This window comes from Pistacia vera, unplaced genomic scaffold, assembly GCF_008641045.1.
Source record: "Pistacia vera cultivar Batoury unplaced genomic scaffold, PisVer_v2 Contig820, whole genome shotgun sequence".
Lineage (NCBI taxonomy): Eukaryota > Viridiplantae > Streptophyta > Magnoliopsida > Sapindales > Anacardiaceae > Pistacia > Pistacia vera.
Window position 1 is genome coordinate 1,075,445 of NW_022196691.1, and position 17,784 is coordinate 1,093,228.

The 17,784-nt window shown below is 36.6% G+C and overlaps 2 protein-coding genes across 3 annotated transcripts; both read right to left on the reverse strand.

Moving 5' to 3' along the window:
• LOC116117709 (DNA replication complex GINS protein PSF2-like) lies at positions 1-1,885 on the reverse strand (the record flags this gene model as incomplete). The annotated part of the gene is made up of 7 exons (XM_031403718.1): positions 1-61; positions 208-375; positions 1,063-1,152; positions 1,233-1,263; positions 1,357-1,456; positions 1,639-1,753; positions 1,862-1,885. Coding segments are annotated over 7 exons (549 nt in total), but the record flags the coding sequence as incomplete, so codon positions are not given.
• Positions 1,886-1,974: 89 nt separating this feature from the next.
• LOC116117762 (DNA replication complex GINS protein PSF2-like) lies at positions 1,975-4,344 on the reverse strand. 2 transcript variants are annotated; one of them, XM_031403779.1, is made up of 8 exons: positions 4,150-4,344; positions 3,984-4,058; positions 3,761-3,875; positions 3,479-3,578; positions 3,355-3,385; positions 3,185-3,274; positions 2,330-2,497; positions 1,975-2,183 (listed from the first exon to the last, which is right to left on the reverse strand). In XM_031403779.1, exons 1-8 carry the CDS (start codon positions 4,195-4,197, stop codon positions 2,163-2,165), a joined length of 648 nt encoding a protein of 215 aa, XP_031259639.1. In that variant the 5' UTR covers positions 4,198-4,344; the 3' UTR covers positions 1,975-2,162. The 2 variants fall into 2 exon arrangements, with proteins under 2 accessions (XP_031259639.1, XP_031259638.1); XM_031403778.1 differs by having other exon boundaries at positions 3,355-3,388.
• Positions 4,345-17,784: the final 13,440 nt, after the last annotated feature.

The following is a 17,784-nucleotide window of genomic DNA, read 5'->3' on the forward strand; positions in this document are numbered from 1 at the left end:
CAATCAAGGTAGAAGGAGATTAGAAAAGATAAGGAACCATTTACCGTCGCTTCAGAGGTTGCTGTAAAACAAAAAGAATAGTTAGAGGACAATCCTGGGCAACAATCTTCATAATTTTATTCAAACTGTTAACCAATAAAATTCATGAAAAATCAAATTTGAGTGAGAATATATAAAGAAACCAAGTTGGTATAAGCAAGAACTTACCCTTCTTGCATTATTAGGTACTTGTGGCTGTCTTACTTGTGGTTGCCTGTTAGACATACTGTCTAAATCTGCCGTCACTACTGGATTATCATGCTTGTAGAATGCCTGTAGGGATCTCACAACAAATGGACGAACAACATTCACTTCCATTGCAGACAGATGTGCAATCTGCAATAGCATATTGACAAGATCAGGAGCATGCAAACCAACAGATTAAAAAATTACGATTGTAGTTCCAAAATCCATCCTACAAATAATGCAATCATGTTTCTCACAGACATTTAATGAGCCACAACAAAGCGATCATTTATACAACCCAAGTATTAATTTTGATATTTTGGCACTGATGTCTCACAAACAGTCAACCATTGCTCCTAAAAAGTATGTATTAAACAAAACAATCCCAAATAGCATATCCAGCTTCTCAATTGGTGGATGCTACTAATAAGAGTAAAGCTACCTCCACCAAAGTCACAAACACAATGACAACATATTCAATCTAAGGAGATAACAAGACATCAAGTTATTTATTGAGAAGATACATAAGATTTTCAATGCCCCAAGTTTCTTGTATAGAGGTATCTCCCTCTATGGGCATACCCGCACGGCCAAACTGCATAAATTTTGTCATGTGATAGTCTCTGTATTTGCTTACTATTGTAGTTAGATCCCGTGGTTTAATCCTGTATCTAAAATGAATTAAGAAGTTCTATATACAGGGGCTACTAAAAGGAGAGATATTCTACCTTTTCAATGCATTACATTTAGATATTAAAATATCCAAACTTTTCCCTTCTTCATAGAAATATCAGTCCTGATGATCAAGACAAAAGAGAAGAGAGATGCAAAGTCTACCTTCACTGCCGATGTAGCACTAAATTTCTCCAAATTAGTTTCAACTTTATGCAGCCGTACATCCCTGATGTCTTCAATTAGAGACCTCACCTATGAAAAAAGATTTATGTCAAGGACTTCCAAGAAATCAAAACGTCTAATTAACAAGAATAAATAGCCTTCAAACTCACCATATATATGTCAGGAATGTCTTCACGTGCACTACTATCCACAAAGTTACGTTCCACATCAATATAGTTTCATATAATAGATGATTTTAAACCAAAAACAAAATATAAATGCACTAATGCTTACTGGTCAAAAAGAAGTCTGGAGATCTCAATATAATGGAATGGTACAGCCTGAAATGTCCCTTGATCTTCTCGTTCTCCCTCCAAAAGCTGTGTTAAATTTTCTACACCACATAGCAAAGAATATAAGAAATTAGAGACAAATTGAATATATAGTTCATTTTAATTTCTTATTTTTTAGACTGCCCTTAAATAATCATAGACAACTCAGAACTATATACCGGAAAACAAAATTACATTAAGGAAGTTCGCATAAAAATAAATAAACAAATAAATAAATACACACCAACTGATATCCACTGCGGAGGCCGAATTGTGCATTTTCCTCTCTTCTTCAAAGCCACGGCGAGCCACAGCGGCACTTTAACGGGTATTTGAGGAAAGAATGGACCAAAATCGCCCTGCCATTTGAAACAAATCAACCATAATTTAAAATTATCACAAACTAATATTAACAAAAACAACATCTGAACTTCAATTTCACAGAGAAAGGCAAATTCAGAAAATACACAGATGAAATTGAGAGGANCCGAGGATTTGTTGATAAAAGAGATACAAACTCAACAATAACATGTGACTTGGAAATTTCACAATTTATTTTATAAAGAAATAATAATTACAAATAAGTGTTAGTACAATAAGATTACTACATGAGGCTTCAATAATCGCAACCACGTGAGTAAGGCACTGGGTGATAGAAAGAGAAAGGTATATTGGAAAGGTTTTAGAGCAGAAATGCCTTCTGAGCTAGCTAACTGAAACTAAGTTCCCAATCAAGGTAGAAGGAGATTAGAAAAGATAAGGAACCATTTACCGTCGCTTCAGAGGTTGCTGTAAAACAAAAAGAATAGTTAGAGGACAATCCTGGGCAACAATCTTCATAATTTTATTCAAACTGTTAACCAATAAAATTCATGAAAAATCAAATTTGAGTGAGAATATATAAAGAAACCAAGTTGGTATAAGCAAGAACTTACCCTTCTTGCATTATTAGGTACTTGTGGCTGTCTTACTTGTGGTTGCCTGTTAGACATACTGTCTAAATCTGCCGTCACTACTGGATTATCATGCTTGTAGAATGCCTGTAGGGATCTCACAACAAATGGACGAACAACATTCACTTCCATTGCAGACAGATGTGCAATCTGCAATAGCATATTGACAAGATCAGGAGCATGCAAACCAACAGATTAAAAAATTACGATTGTAGTTCCAAAATCCATCCTACAAATAATGCAATCATGTTTCTCACAGACATTTAATGAGCCACAACAAAGCGATCATTTATACAACCCAAGTATTAATTTTGATATTTTGGCACTGATGTCTCACAAACAGTCAACCATTGCTCCTAAAAAGTATGTATTAAACAAAACAATCCCAAATAGCATATCCAGCTTCTCAATTGGTGGATGCTACTAATAAGAGTAAAGCTACCTCCACCAAAGTCACAAACACAATGACAACATATTCAATCTAAGGAGATAACAAGACATCAAGTTATTTATTGAGAAGATACATAAGATTTTCAATGCCCCAAGTTTCTTGTATAGAGGTATCTCCCTCTATGGGCATACCCGCACGGCCAAACTGCATAAATTTTGTCATGTGATAGTCTCTGTATTTGCTTACTATTGTAGTTAGATCCCGTGGTTTAATCCTGTATCTAAAATGAATTAAGAAGTTCTATATACAGGGGCTACTAAAAGGAGAGATATTCTACCTTTTCAATGCATTACATTTAGATATTAAAATATCCAAACTTTTCCCTTCTTCATAGAAATATCAGTCCTGATGATCAAGACAAAAGAGAAGAGAGATGCAAAGTCTACCTTCACTGCCGATGTAGCACTAAATTTCTCCAAATTAGTTTCAACTTTATGCAGCCGTACATCCCTGATGTCTTCAATTAGAGACCTCACCTATGAAAAAAGATTTATGTCAAGGACTTCCAAGAAATCAAAACGTCTAATTAACAAGAATAAATAGCCTTCAAACTCACCATATATATGTCAGGAATGTCTTCACGTGCACTACTATCCACAAAGTTACGTTCCACATCAATATAGTTTCATATAATAGATGATTTTAAACCAAAAACAAAATATAAATGCACTAATGCTTACTGGTCAAAAAGAAGTCTGGAGATCTCAATATAATGGAATGGTACAGCCTGAAATGTCCCTTGATCTTCTCGTTCTCCCTCCAAAAGCTGTGTTAAATTTTCTACACCACATAGCAAAGAATATAAGAAATTAGAGACAAATTGAATATATAGTTCATTTTAATTTCTTATTTTTTAGACTGCCCTTAAATAATCATAGACAACTCAGAACTATATACCGGAAAACAAAATTACATTAAGGAAGTTCGCATAAAAATAAATAAACAAATAAATAAATACACACCAACTGTCATCCACTGCGGAGGCCGAATTGTGCATTTTCCTCTCTTCTTCAAAGCCACGGCGAGCCACAGCGGCACTTTAACGGGTATTTGAGGAAAGAATGGACCAAAATCGCCCTGCCATTTGAAACAACTCAACCATAATTTAAAATTATCACAAACTAATATTAACAAAAACAACATCTGAACTTCAATTTCACAGAGAAAGGCAAATTCAGAAAATACACAGATGAAATTGAGAGGATCCATTCTCATGTTAGGCACAATCTCCATTAATTCATCTTCCGCAATAAACTCAACCTGGTCAACAACAATTGAAACACTGATTTCGAGTAAAAAACATATAACTTAAAAAAAAAAAAAAAAGTTAAATTAATATAGAAATCGAAACCTCTTCTGGAGAAAACAGAGAGATAGGAGAATCAGATTGACCAGCCATCGTTGTAAGTATAATCGGATCGGATCTGAAGCTTTAGTTAAAATCGAATGAGAGATTTTGGTCAGTAGACGACTTTGAATGCGTGAATCTGACTGAAAGTAGAAACCCTACTGTGTATATCGTGGCGGGAAATGAAGCGAGTGACGATGAAGGTTTTTTTGTATTCCATTTTTGCCCTTAGGGCGCTAAACTGGTTTTAAAATTGAGTAATACTAGCGTTACAAAGATCCATACAAAGAGTTAAATTCAACTTTTGAAAGAAGAGAAAAAGAGAGAGAGAAAGAGGCCATCGTGAATTTTAAAGGCTAGATTTGATTCTTTGTATGAGTCTTTGTATGCCTCTTTGTAAGGCTAGTATTACCCTTTAAAATTAACTGTGATTATTTTTCCCTTAAAAACCCTTGTACCCAAATTTTAAAGCGGTACCACAAATTTAAAATTTTCTAAATATGTACCTCCCCCGAAATTTAAAGAAATAACCTCCCCTCAATCTGACTCCCCCATTTAGGGTAAGTTTTAAAAAGACATTTGAAGTTTACATTTAATTAAAAGGCTACAAGTTTTGAAATGTTAACTAAATAGCCATATTATTGATTAAGGGTAATTAGTGCTTAATTAGGATTATGTAATCTTTTCAAATTATCTATATTTCCACAAATCCGAAATTGTTGCAAATAAACCCAAAACCTTCTTCTCCTCCCCGCCATTAGCATCTCTACCTGCATCTTCTTCTCTTCTTCTGGCGCGTCAAACATCTTCTCTTCTCTGCATCTTCTCTCTTCCTCCTTCCTGTACATCTTCTTCTTCCTCATTCCTCTACATCTTCTTCTTCCGCATCTCTACCGCCATTAACACTTTCTTCTTCCTCCACCATTAACATCTTCTCCGCAAAGATCCCCTCCTCCTCCTCCTGACTTTCGCCTAAGTATGTGTATCTCCTTTTTAAATTTTATATTTAGATTTACAAAGATTTTAATGGATGGGGTTTGGGTTATGATTTTGATTTAGTTGTTTAGGTTGTTGGGTTGTTTATGTAATGTAGTTGAAAGGAGTGAAATTTGTTGAAAATTGTTTCGGGTATTTATTCTGGGTATGATGGATCGATTGTAGGTGGAGATGACTGAAAATGTGTTCTGGGCACGATGGATCGCTTAAGCGATCTGGTGTATCGCTTAGCGATCCGGTAGGTCTGGTAATGCAGCAGTATATCGCTTAAGCGATCAGGTATGTGGCATAAGATCGCTTAAGCGATCGGTTAAGTCTATTGTATGGGAGCAGATCGCTTACGCGATCAGTAAATGGCATAAGATCGCTTAAGCGTTCAAGGTTATTATCTTAATCGCTTAAGCGATCAGGTGTATCGCTTAAGCGATCCAGTATAAATAACCATGATCGTTCAAGCGATACATCAGACCAAATATGCGAATGTGCAGATTCTTTTTAAACTATTTGAACCCTTAGTACAGCATTTAAGAATATTGTTTTTCTTGCATTACAGGTAGTTGGCTATTATTATACTGGGAAAAATTGTTTTGGGTGTTGAATATTTTGGTGAGTGGGTGAGGAGAAAAGTAGGTGGGAAGTGATTGGGAGACAAGAAGTTCACCAATTGCTGTGAGCACAGAGGTTAGTTTTGATGAGTTGATGATGAAATAATTAGAAGAGGTAATTTGAGTTGCTCGCGGTGATAGTAGTTGTGAAGTATGTTTTAAGCAGAGCTCCTGAAAATTATAGGTACCCTCCTGCTGTATTAAAGTCGGATGAAAGTGTGAACTTATTTATGATTGATATGGCCGATAGTGGTTCGAGGCCGATTTTAAGGGTTTCTTATGTAGAAAAACCGTTGAAGTTGGTTCCAAGGAAGGGGATAACGAGGATGTAGGCGGAGATTTGCCTGGTGTAATTTGAACTACGAGGCCATTGATTTGTTAGCTGAAAAATCAAGAGTAGACGGTCAATTGGGTGGTGAGGAGGACACTATAGAAGAGGTTGGTGATGGGGGGCAGAATAAAATGTGAGTGAGGAGGACCCCGTAGATGTTTCCCACAGATGTAGAGATTCCTTTAAATACGATTATGCAAGGCGTAGATTGTGGAGAAGAGAACACTATGGTCGTTTATGCAGGTTAAAGGGGCAATTGGAGGTAGTAGTGGATCATCTCATGTCTTTACGGATGGATCGACTTGCGCTAGGGTATTTATTTGACAACAAAGAGGAAGTGGTGAGGAAGCTAAAACTTGTTGCTGTGAAAGTAATTTTGAGTTCATCACCAAAAAGTCAAATTTCATGGCTGTGACGGTTTGCATGTCGTGACCGACTGCAAGTGCGGGTTTATGTAGAAGGTTGGCGGAGTCGGAAAAGTTTATTCTTAGCACATATACCCTGAGCACACATGTGTTTGGGACATATTTCAGGTGAGCATCGACAAGCGTCCGCTGATGTTATTGGACAATTTGTCAAAAGTCGGTTCGTCGAAGGGAAAGGTCCATCTCCTAAAGACATTCAGAGACTTGTGCGCACAGAGTTGGGATGTGTTTTTTTACTGGAAATGCTGAAAGGTAGACAGCATGCACAAGATTTTGTGAGGGCCCGCCGGAGCACGGTACGCAGTATTAGAAGCGTACCGTTATATGCTTGAGTTGACAAACCAAGGTAGCAAGACGGCTTTGAAGTGGGACAGGAATATGATGTTTAAATATTTTTTTGTTGCTTATGGTGCTGCTATAAGGGGTTTTGTAAACATGAGAAAGGTGTTGGCTGTTGATGGTTGCTTTCTAACGGGAAAGTATGGAGGTACATTTTTGGTGGCCACTGCACAGGACAGCGAGAATCACACATATCCTGTTGCATGTGTGTGGTTGACTCTGAGAATGACGAGTCGTGGACTTGGTTTTTTCAGCAGTTACGTACGATAGTGCCTGACAGTGACGAGTTGTGCATAATATCAATAGGCACAACTCTATAAAGAAGGGATTGCCACTATTTACCGTCAAGCACATCACGGATTCTGTATGAGGCACCTTGGTGAGAACATAAAACAAAAGTTTAAGTGTGCTGGCCTCCTTCAGACATACTACATGGCAGCAAAAGCTTATCGGTTGATGAGTTCGGAACACTTCCACAAATCCGAATCAAGGAGTTAGAGTTGCTAAGTATCTTGAGCATGATGTTGGTTTCGAGAGATGGAGTAGAGCTTACTTTCCTGGAAGAAGGTTTGATGTCATGACCACGAACATAGCTGAGTCCATAAATTCGAAGTTGTTAATAGAAAGAGAGTTTCCAATAGTTGCACTTTTTGATGCAATCCAAGGACACTGTCGCGGTGGTTCCATGAGCGTCGTATGGATTCAGATAATTTTACTACAACCCTTGTTCCGTCAGCTGAAAAATTATTGCGAGACATATGGAACTGTCAAATGCACGTTTGCCTATCCTCTAATGCTCAAGAGTTTACTGTCCGCTATGGTCCGATGCCCTAGTTAACCTTGTTACAAAAACTTGCAGCTGTAAAGTCTTGACATTCAACATTTACCTTGTCCTCATGCACTAGCACAGCACTGAAACACCAACGGAAGCCGGATTTTGGTTCAAGAATTTACATGGAACTTTGCTCCCCTTTCTATATGACAGATCACTACTGCTAGCATATTCAAAACGATATATCCGGTGCCTCCAGAAGAGCAGTGGGTAGTGCCGCCAGAGGGGTCTGACATTATCCTCCAGCCGCCATTGAAGAAGACACCAAAGGGAGAAAAAGGGTTAAGCGTATTCCATCAGCCTTTGAGGTTCCCCGGAAGATGAATAAGTGCTCAATTTGCAAGCAACCTGGTCACAAGAGAAGCAGTTGCCAGAAGTAATTAGGGTCGATTCGAAGAAGATGAAATTTTGATGTTTTAAATTTTATTGTTACCTTTAATAATATCCTTTATATTGTGTATTCTTATTACATGGTCTAAATATTTGTTGGTGATTTTAGTTTGGAATTAGGCTGTCAAATTGAGGAAAAAGTATGGATTATACGTGTTGGTAATTTTAGTTTCTCAAAATTCAGAGATAAAAGATGCAAATGTTATATTGCCCACGATCGCTTAAGCGATTAGTGTATCGCTTAAGCGACAAAGTGTTTTCGCAGACGGATCGCTTAAGCGATAAAGGATCGCTTAAGCGATCGTGCACCTGGACTGATTGATTCTGCCCAGGTGCATGATCGCTTAAGCGATCTACAATCGCTTAATCGACCAGGGGAAAAAGCAATATTCGCTTAAGCGATCTGGACCTGGGCAGATTTGCTTCTGCCAATCGCATGATCGCTTAAGCGATCCATTGTATCGCTTAACCGATTCTTCTGCAAATGGTTTTAAAATTTAACAGTACACCCACCCCACCACCCACGGTGACAGATTCTTGCCACCGGAGCCGGAATCTGACCGGGAAGGCGTTTCGATGCACAGTGGTCGGATCTGGCCGATAGGGCCTCTATATCCTTTTCCGGCCAGATCGACCACATGTGGCCGAAAAGGGCCCACGATCCCCAGAACTGGCCGTAGACGAACGGAAAAATCCAGAGTTGCCGTCTGTGACAGCCAAATATATGGCCGTCGTTGTCGGTCAACGATGGCCAACATTTGGCCGTCGTTGACCGTCAAAGTCGGACATTTCATTGAAATCCATGACGGGAAGATTGGGCCTTTTCCGGCCACATCGACGGTGGATATGGCCGGAAAAGGTCACAACTGGCCATTACCGGCCATTTCCGGTCGTTCGTTGCTGTCGGCGGTACCAGAATCTGGGAAGTTGGGTGGGGGGGGTGTTTTTGTTAATTTTTGAACTTTTTGTTGGTATTAATGAAATTAATTCACTTAATGGGTCGAAATTAATAAAAATATACTGATATTTCCTAAATAATTAACAAACATATAAAAATATACTGAACTGACGTGTAAAGGAAATATATGTTTGATATAAATGTAATAACGGAACAAGTGCTCTGAACGAATCGTAAACCCTTATAGGTTTCATACTAACGTGTAAAGGAACTATATGTTTGATATAAATGTAATAACTGAACAGTGCTCTGAACGATCGTAAACCCTTAAGGTTTCATACGACGTGTAAGGAACTATAGTTGATATAAATGTAATAACGGAACAAGTGCTCTGAACGAATCGTAAACCCTTATAGGTTTCATACTGACGTGTAAAGGAACTATATGTTTGATATAAATGTAATAACCGACAAGTGCTCTGAACGAATCGTAAACCCTTATAGGTTTCATACTGACGTGTAAAACTATATGTTTGATATAAATGTAATAACCGAACAATGCTCTGAACGATCGTAAACCCTTATAGTGTTCATACTGACGTGTAAAGGAACTATATGTTTGATATAAATGTAATAACCGAACAAGTGCTCTGAACGAATCGTAAACCCTTATAGTTTTTATACTGACGTGTAAAGGAACTATATGTTTATATAAATGTAATAACCGAACAAGTGCTCTGAACGAATCGTAAACCCTTAGGTTTCATACTGACGTGTAAAGGAACTATATTTTGATATAAATGTAATAAACCGAACAAGTGCTCTGAACGAATCGCTTAAGCGACCAACCGTATCGCTTAGCGATTATTAATAAAAACGCCATGATCGCTTGAGCGATTTATGATCGCTTAAGCGATCTTTTCCGAGCAGAATTACATCTGCCCAGACTATGATCGCTTAAGCGATCTTTCCTATCGCTTAAGCGATAATTAATAAAAGACCCATTATCGCTTAAGCGATTTATGATCGCTTAAGCATCTTTTCCAGGCAGAATGACATCTGCCCAGACTATGACGCTTAAGCGATCTTCCTATCGCTTAAGCGATAATTAATAAAGACCCATTATCGCTTAGCGATCGATAAGAGTAGCGATCTTTTCCGAGGCAGAATGACATCTGCCCAGACTGTGATCGCTTAAGCGATCTTTCCTATCGCTTAAGCGATAATTACTAAAAGACCCATGATCGCTTAACGATTTAAATCGCTAAGCGATCTTTCCGAGGCAGAATGACATCTGCCCAGACAATGATCGCTAAGCGACCTCTCGTATCGCTTAAGCGATTATTACTAAAATACGAATGATTGCTTAAGCGACCTCTCGTATCGCTTAAGCGATTATTACTAAAAGACACATGATCTTATGGACAAACCATGCATAGTAAATTGAAACTGCTGATGATTATCTTATATGGACAAACAAAAATATATCCCAAATATCAGATCCAATTCTTTACAATGATCACACACATACATAGTAAATTTTATATTTAGTTTTTTATGCCAAACAGTTTAAGTCCCATGAATGGTATCAGGGCAGTCCATGCTTAAAAAGATGCCCACGACATCATTCTTCCCGATGCTTTCTGGCTCTGCACTAGCATCCAAACAATTCAAGATGATATCCAATGCGGCTATATGGTGCCTCGGTTGACTTTCTGTGGAGTTGACCATTCCATCTTAGTGACCTGCAGTGTAAACACCATAATATGAGAAAGGCATGAATAGAAATAGCCAAGCCAATGGAACAAATTAAATAAGCAGTCTGAAGTACACACAAACACCATTGAAAATGAACATGTATATCCACCCTTATTGATAATTATAACAGTTATCACATAAACTCAACTCAAAAAACCCAAGTATGAACATCAACATCACATAAAACTCAAACGATCCATCTCCCATGGAAGCAGTCGACAGCCCAGCGCTCCCGACATCTATCATTGTTTCGTCATTCAAGCTGTCCATCGGGCTGTTGGTCATGTCGAACTAATAAATTTCAGGGCATATGCCCCACATTCAGCGCTACAATAGGAAGAAGACATTAGCATTATAATAAACTTATAGAACAATTGTATTTTGTAAGTTATTTTAAACAAAATTTACCTTGACTCATTTATTGGGGCAGTAGCGCTGATTCGCCATTTCCGGTTAGTACCTGATCACCCAACTGCCCAAACATCCCGCTGTCACGCAACAGCCCCGCGGAACAACCTGGACAGTGGCTCCAACTCGACTCCCAACTGCTGTCGCTCGACAAATGGTTGGGTTGCAGTCAAGGATCTTCAGACACCCCTCCTCTAGATGCGCAGCGACTGCTATCCAGTGCATCTGTTTGACAGGATGATGCAGTACACTCTTTTAACAAAGGCCCAACCGTGGCCATATTTGGGCCGATCCCCCCTTACGTACTGCATAATCGTATCATCAAACCGGAAATCACCAGGGATGCAATCCGACCTGTGCAGCCAATCGTTTTCCCGCTTCGGTCCTTTTGCTACACCACTAGCAACGGCATTTTTAATTAAAGACCGATAGCCGAAACAAGCGTTTGCCCAAACGCCACATCGGTGATAGCACAGTCAGGATACAACAGCTCACCATCACTAGTCGTCGTAGCCTCATCAGTGCCAATATCTCATCGATGTGCTACATCAAATAAAAACAACAAGATCAGTATGGAAAACACAGAAAAAATAAGGAAAATTAAGTGAACATAACTCACCGAGTCCATCGCCACGTCCCCATCGTCAACAACTTCTGAAACCATTCCGCGGGATAATCCCCGTGTCTTACACTTTATATGGCCATCAATTCCCGATCCATTGTATAGCATAAAGAGTTTTTCCCTTTCCTCATTGGCCTATACAAATCGACATTTGAGTCCAATTTCCCTTCCCCACTTCCTCCCCCCTTCCCCAATTTTACATCCCCGCTTCCTTCGCCCCCAACTCCCCCCCTCCATTATCACCAGCCCCACTTCCAACAAACCTCCTCAACCTCTTCCCTTTCTGGTTGTTCCTCCATTTGTTCTTCATTTTCTTCTTCTTTACCTGGTCACTACCATGTAGGCGATTTCACAAACTTGCTCTTTCGGCTCTCTCTCTTTTCAAGCCAGTTTGCCACTTCAACCGCCTTTAATTCTCCACCAACTTCTCCTCCATTGTACCAACTTCGCCCTCCATTCTAGCTACTTTCCCTCCCACCTTCCACTTTCTTCTCCACCCTTTTCATTGTTTCTTCCATCTGCTCAAGCTTTGCATAAACGGCTGTTGTAAAACTCTCAAACAGGCCGTTGATGAGGTCAACAACCTCATTCTCCCTACGCCGAGTCTCGGCAAAGCGGTACTTTGTTTTACGTTTGCTGAGGCATCGAACCTCTTCCTCCCTCTTCTCCTCCTCATCCTCGGCCCCCCGAGCTTCATTATCATCATCAACGACATTGTCAAGTAATGGCCCTGCAACTGCCATCACATGCGTGACCCCTTTTAGTCCCGCATCAGGCGGTCTATCTGTTCATCCCTTTCATCCTCCATTGCTTTGAAAGATGTGACATAGTCCTCTTCCGCTTCATCCCCAATAGGGGTCAAAAAGGGACGGACGACTCCCTGCAATAAGGAAAAAAATCAATCAGATGAAGCAAAATAAAAAAGCAACTGCATATCAAAAGCTTAATCCTTCAATCTTACCCCAGCTGCTTGAATCTCAATCTCTAATTGCCTAATCCCAATGGTTACAGCTCCCGACATGCCACCGCAACATCCTAGGAAATTGCTGTTGCACATTCACATTGTTGCTCCTCCCCCCCCCCCCCCCCCCCTTAGCGAAGACAGGGATGGCCTCGTACATCCAAGCCTACATTGTAAAAAAACAGTCCATGTCATTATTCAACACACATATATAAAAAATATAACTAGAGCTATTAATATTTACCTGCATTGCCCATGGAAGCCAAACAAATTATATGTGCTTGGTTTAGCCTCCCGCCCCATTCCATGCTTTAACGCCATGTCTGGTTTTTTCAGGCTCTGTGGTTCGCTCAAATGATACCCTCCCCACGGATAAGAATTAAAGAACTCCAAGTCGCTTACAAACAGCAACCAATCTTTCTCAATAGCTTTTGTTGAGTCACCAGCCAATAGATAGAATGTAAAAACAATATCAAGCACACTTTATCTCTCTGCCTCACTAAACCGAACTGTAGATAGCCTCTCTCAAAACTTTCCTGTAATAGACTTTGCCCCTTTCAAAACCTTTTTACAAAAGTTTATGGCTCCCGCACTCTTCCTTACTGCGTCTGCCTCCGCCTTAGTTGGCACTTTCCCGCATCCTAAGCCCGTCACCAACGCATACTCCATCATACCAAACCGATTGGCTTTCCCTCCCCCACGAACCACATTTCTTTTTTTTCTTGCATTTTACTGAGTGCATCAACATGTAATGCACTCCCTGCCCCCAAAATGACTTTTTCCACTTTTTTCCAATTCTTAAAAACTGACCGAAACAATGTTCACCAAATCTCTTTCACCATGCCTCATTCTAGCTAAAATGGCCCTTATTCTGTCAAAACTCCCCCCGCTCGACCACCGTCACCCTTGCAGGGAAGTAGGGTACCTTCTCACTTTAGGCTCCAACTCGTACTCTCTACAGCTTACGGTCCCGCACAATCTGCACAATGATATAAAAAATGTCATCAACAAAAATAAACCAAAACCCTGTGTCGCTTAAGCGATCATGGATCGCTTAAGAGATCTTTATTGCCTCATGCAGATCGCTTAAGCGATTTTAAATCGCTTAAGCGACCAAAGTTAACTGAGATCTCTTAATCTGTGATTCTGCCCAGACCTAAGATCGCTTAAGCCACCAAGAGTAAACACTCATGATCTCTTAAGCGATCATTGCTGCGATCACGAGTAAAACAGAATAATCGCTTAAGCGATATAATGATCGCTTAAGCGAAATTACAAGCAACATCCCAAACTACGTACCCTATCTTCGCCGGCCTTCTCCTCGTCGCCTGGATCCTCCGGCGACTCCTCCTGCCCTGAATTATCGCCGGAATCCCCCCCTGGCCTGCATTCTCTCCGGAATCCTCTTCTGGCCTGAAGTCTCGCCTGACTCCTCGTCTTCAGACCCTTTGCTGGTTCTTCCCTCTGTTCTTGTGCCGCCGCGTCTCCTCTACGTGTGGACCACCTTCAATGGTCGATGATCGACCGGAGCAGCCATTAACGTCTGGCGCCACCGAATCGAGAATTCGAAGTGGCGTTGGGTTGTCGTCGTCATTGTGAGTGTCAGCCATGTTTTGGATTGAATTTGGTGTGAAAATTTGTAGTTTGGATTGGAAATATGGGCTGTATCGCCGAAATACGCGCAGATTCCGTTTATAGTGAAGAAATCGATCTTAGGGTTCAACAAATCGATCGAAAATCGCGACTATATCGCCGAAATCGCGACTGTATTCGGTTTAGGGTTCAGAAATTGATTTAGGGTGCAAATCAATTGGTGTTGGATCGGAAAAAATCGCGTCCCTCCTTTCGTTCAAGAAATCGCGTTTCAACTGATGAATTTCGATTAAGCGACGTGAATAGAGTGTGGGCTTGTTTTGCGAAATTTCAAATTTTGAAAACTTTCATTATTTCTGATTCGGACCACATATGTTTTAATCTTTTCATTTTAACCCTTTTACGTGTTTAATTAATCCTAACTATGCCACGTCATCTTCTCTAAATTATAAATATTTGATGAACAGTTTCAAGGCCATTTTCTTAAATGCTACTTGGGGCGACCGGGCAGCTAAATTTTCTCTATATTTAATAAAACCATCATTTATCTCCCCTAATATTTCATAAAACTATCGTTTACCTCTCCTGATTATAGCAATTTTGATAGTTAGTTTCATGGTCAAAAGGAAGTAGCGAATGGTTTTTTTTCAAATTTCAAAAAGATTATTGATGGTTTCTCATTCCTTATAGGCTTTGCTGATATTTCTTTAAATCTTAGAAGAGGTTAAAGTACAATTCTATTCTTTAAATGACCGTGGTTTAAGGCACTTTCCCCTAGGAGTGAGCACAGGTAGCGGTGAACTGGAATCGGAGATAGAACCGAAACCTGAACCGGAACCTACCCGGAACCGTACTGTGCGGGTAGGTTCCGGTTCCAATTTTTTGGAATCGATACTGTGCGGTTCCGGTTCCGGTTCCGTTTCTTGTTGTTGGAGGAACCAGAACGAACAAGAACCTGTAAAAAGGGTACCCTGTTTGAAACTGTAGGGGGTACCCGGTTTGGAATCGATTTTTTAAACCTGTTTTGGAACCTGGACTACAATGAATATTTGTGAAATGTGATAATTGAGGGTTTCTATTGTTTTATAAAAAAAAATTAAATAGAAAAGTTAAATTTTCAGAATAATCTAATTAAATATAATATTATACTATTACATATAATTACCCCATATTAAAAGTTTTATTATATAATAATACATTAATATTAAAGTTTTGATTAATTAAGTGAATAAATTGAATTATGATCCAATTAAAAGTATTTTACATTTTTAATGTTATTAAAATTTTTTTTTTAATAAAATAGTATATTTGATTAAGTATAATATATTTAGTTATTTACTCTCAATTATCAAGTTCTAAGTATATCTATAATAAATTAGTATTATTAATAATATATAATAAATTGATAAACATTAATAAATTTAATTACTAGTTAATATCATACTTAATCATTATACATACATTATAGTTAACTTATAATTTATAACATTTAGTATATTACTTAATTAAATAATTGAAATTTAATTAATTATAACATTACATTATAGATTTAGTATAATTACTTAGTCAATTATAACATTTTATTATAAATAATACAAATTTAATTAAATGATTAAAATTTAATTAATTATAATATTACATTAAAAATTTATAGGATGATTACTTAATAGTTAATTCCCTAAAACTTACATTAAGTATGATTATATATTAATTATAACATTACATAATTAAATGATTACTTGATTGATTATGACTTATATTATAAATATTAGTAATTTACTACATAAACATTAGCAAATCTTATTAAATGATTAGAAATTTAATTAATTATAACATTACATTATAAATTTATGTACGATTATGATTATTTGTAACATATATTTATAATTATTGATTACTTAATAATTATAAATTCTTTAAAACAAATTAATTATAAATATTATTAAATACTTATAGTAGATTACTTAATTCATTGTAATTTCACATTTCATTATATTAGATTAGTTGATTACATAATTAATTATAACATTACATAATTAGATGATTATTTAATTGATTATGACATTATTATAAACTTAATTATAACATTACATTATAAAAATTATTACTTATTAAATAATTAAAAATTTAATTAATTAATATCATTATAGTCAAATAATTACTTAATTAAATATAACATTATTACATTAATTATATTATGATCATTTAATTAATTATAGTATTACATAGTTAAATGATTACTTATTGTTATAAATTTATACATCACATTATAAATATTAGTAATTTACTACTTATTATTTATTACATTACTTAATTAATGATTAAATTTTAATTAATTATAATAACATTAAAGATCTATAATCTGATTACTTATTCACTATAACATTACATTATAGTATGATCACAATTATTATAATATTACATAATTAAATATTACTTAATTGATTATGAGTTTTATATTATGTTTTAGACATTAGTAATTATTATTACTACATAAACATTAGCACAATACTTAATTAAAGTGATTATAAATTTTTAATTATAATATTAACTTATAACATTTCATTATAAACATTAATTAAGCATTATATTATAATTAAATAATTACTCAATTAAATTATAACATTATTATATCACATTATATTATGATCACTTACTTAATTATAGCATTACATAGTTAAATGATTACATAATTAGTCAGAATTATAACATATATGTAAAACTAGTAATTTCTATATTATTACTTATTTAATTAACATTAAACTTAATTAATTATAACATTACCTTATATATTTATAATATGATTACTTAATCAATTATAACATTCCATTATAAACATTAGTATATTAATTAAATGATTTGAAATTTAATTATTATAATATTAAATATAGATTTATAGTATGATTATTTAATTCATTATAACATTACATTATACTATTATAGTATGATCATATAATTATATAACATTACATATTAAATTATACTTAATGATATGACATTATTTATAACATTAGTAATTATTTACTAATTACATAATACTAATTAAATGATAGAATTTTTTATTATAAACATACATTAATTTATGGTATGATTACTTAATTAATTATAACTATATTATAACAATATTACAATATTTAATTAAATATTAACAATCTAATTAATTATAATATTACATTATAATTAACCCTAAACCCAAATAGTATATTTGTTAGGGGTGTATTTGTAAACTTTTAAGATATTTTTGTCATTTTTTAAACTAATAGAGGGGTAATAATTTTTTACAGGGTACCCCGAAAGGAATCGGAACATCTACACTGTGGCGGTTCCGATTCTGGTTCCTTTTTTTGGGAACCTGCACTGTGCGGTTCCGATTCCGGTTCTCCTGAAAAATGGAGGGTACCCAGAACCGCTCACCCCTACAGTTTCCCCTTGAGGTTTGGTCCGTTTGGGTAGGCGACCTGATAACCAAGTATAAATTTTT

What these genes read in the sequence shown, in the direction of transcription:
- LOC116117762 (XM_031403778.1), bottom strand. Translation starts at nt 4,197, where the DNA reads ATGGCTGGTCAATCTGATTCTCCTATCTCTCTGTTTTCTCCAGAAGAG. An exon ending in CTCTGTTTTCTCCAGAAGAG is followed by an intron (nt 4,059 to 4,149) that starts GTTTCGATTTCT and finishes GTTGTTGACCAG; the next exon opens with GTTGAGTTTATTGCGGAAGA. An exon ending in ATCCTCTCAATTTCATCTGT is followed by an intron (nt 3,876 to 3,983) that starts GTATTTTCTGAA and finishes TTCAAATGGCAG; the next exon opens with GGCGATTTTGGTCCATTCTT.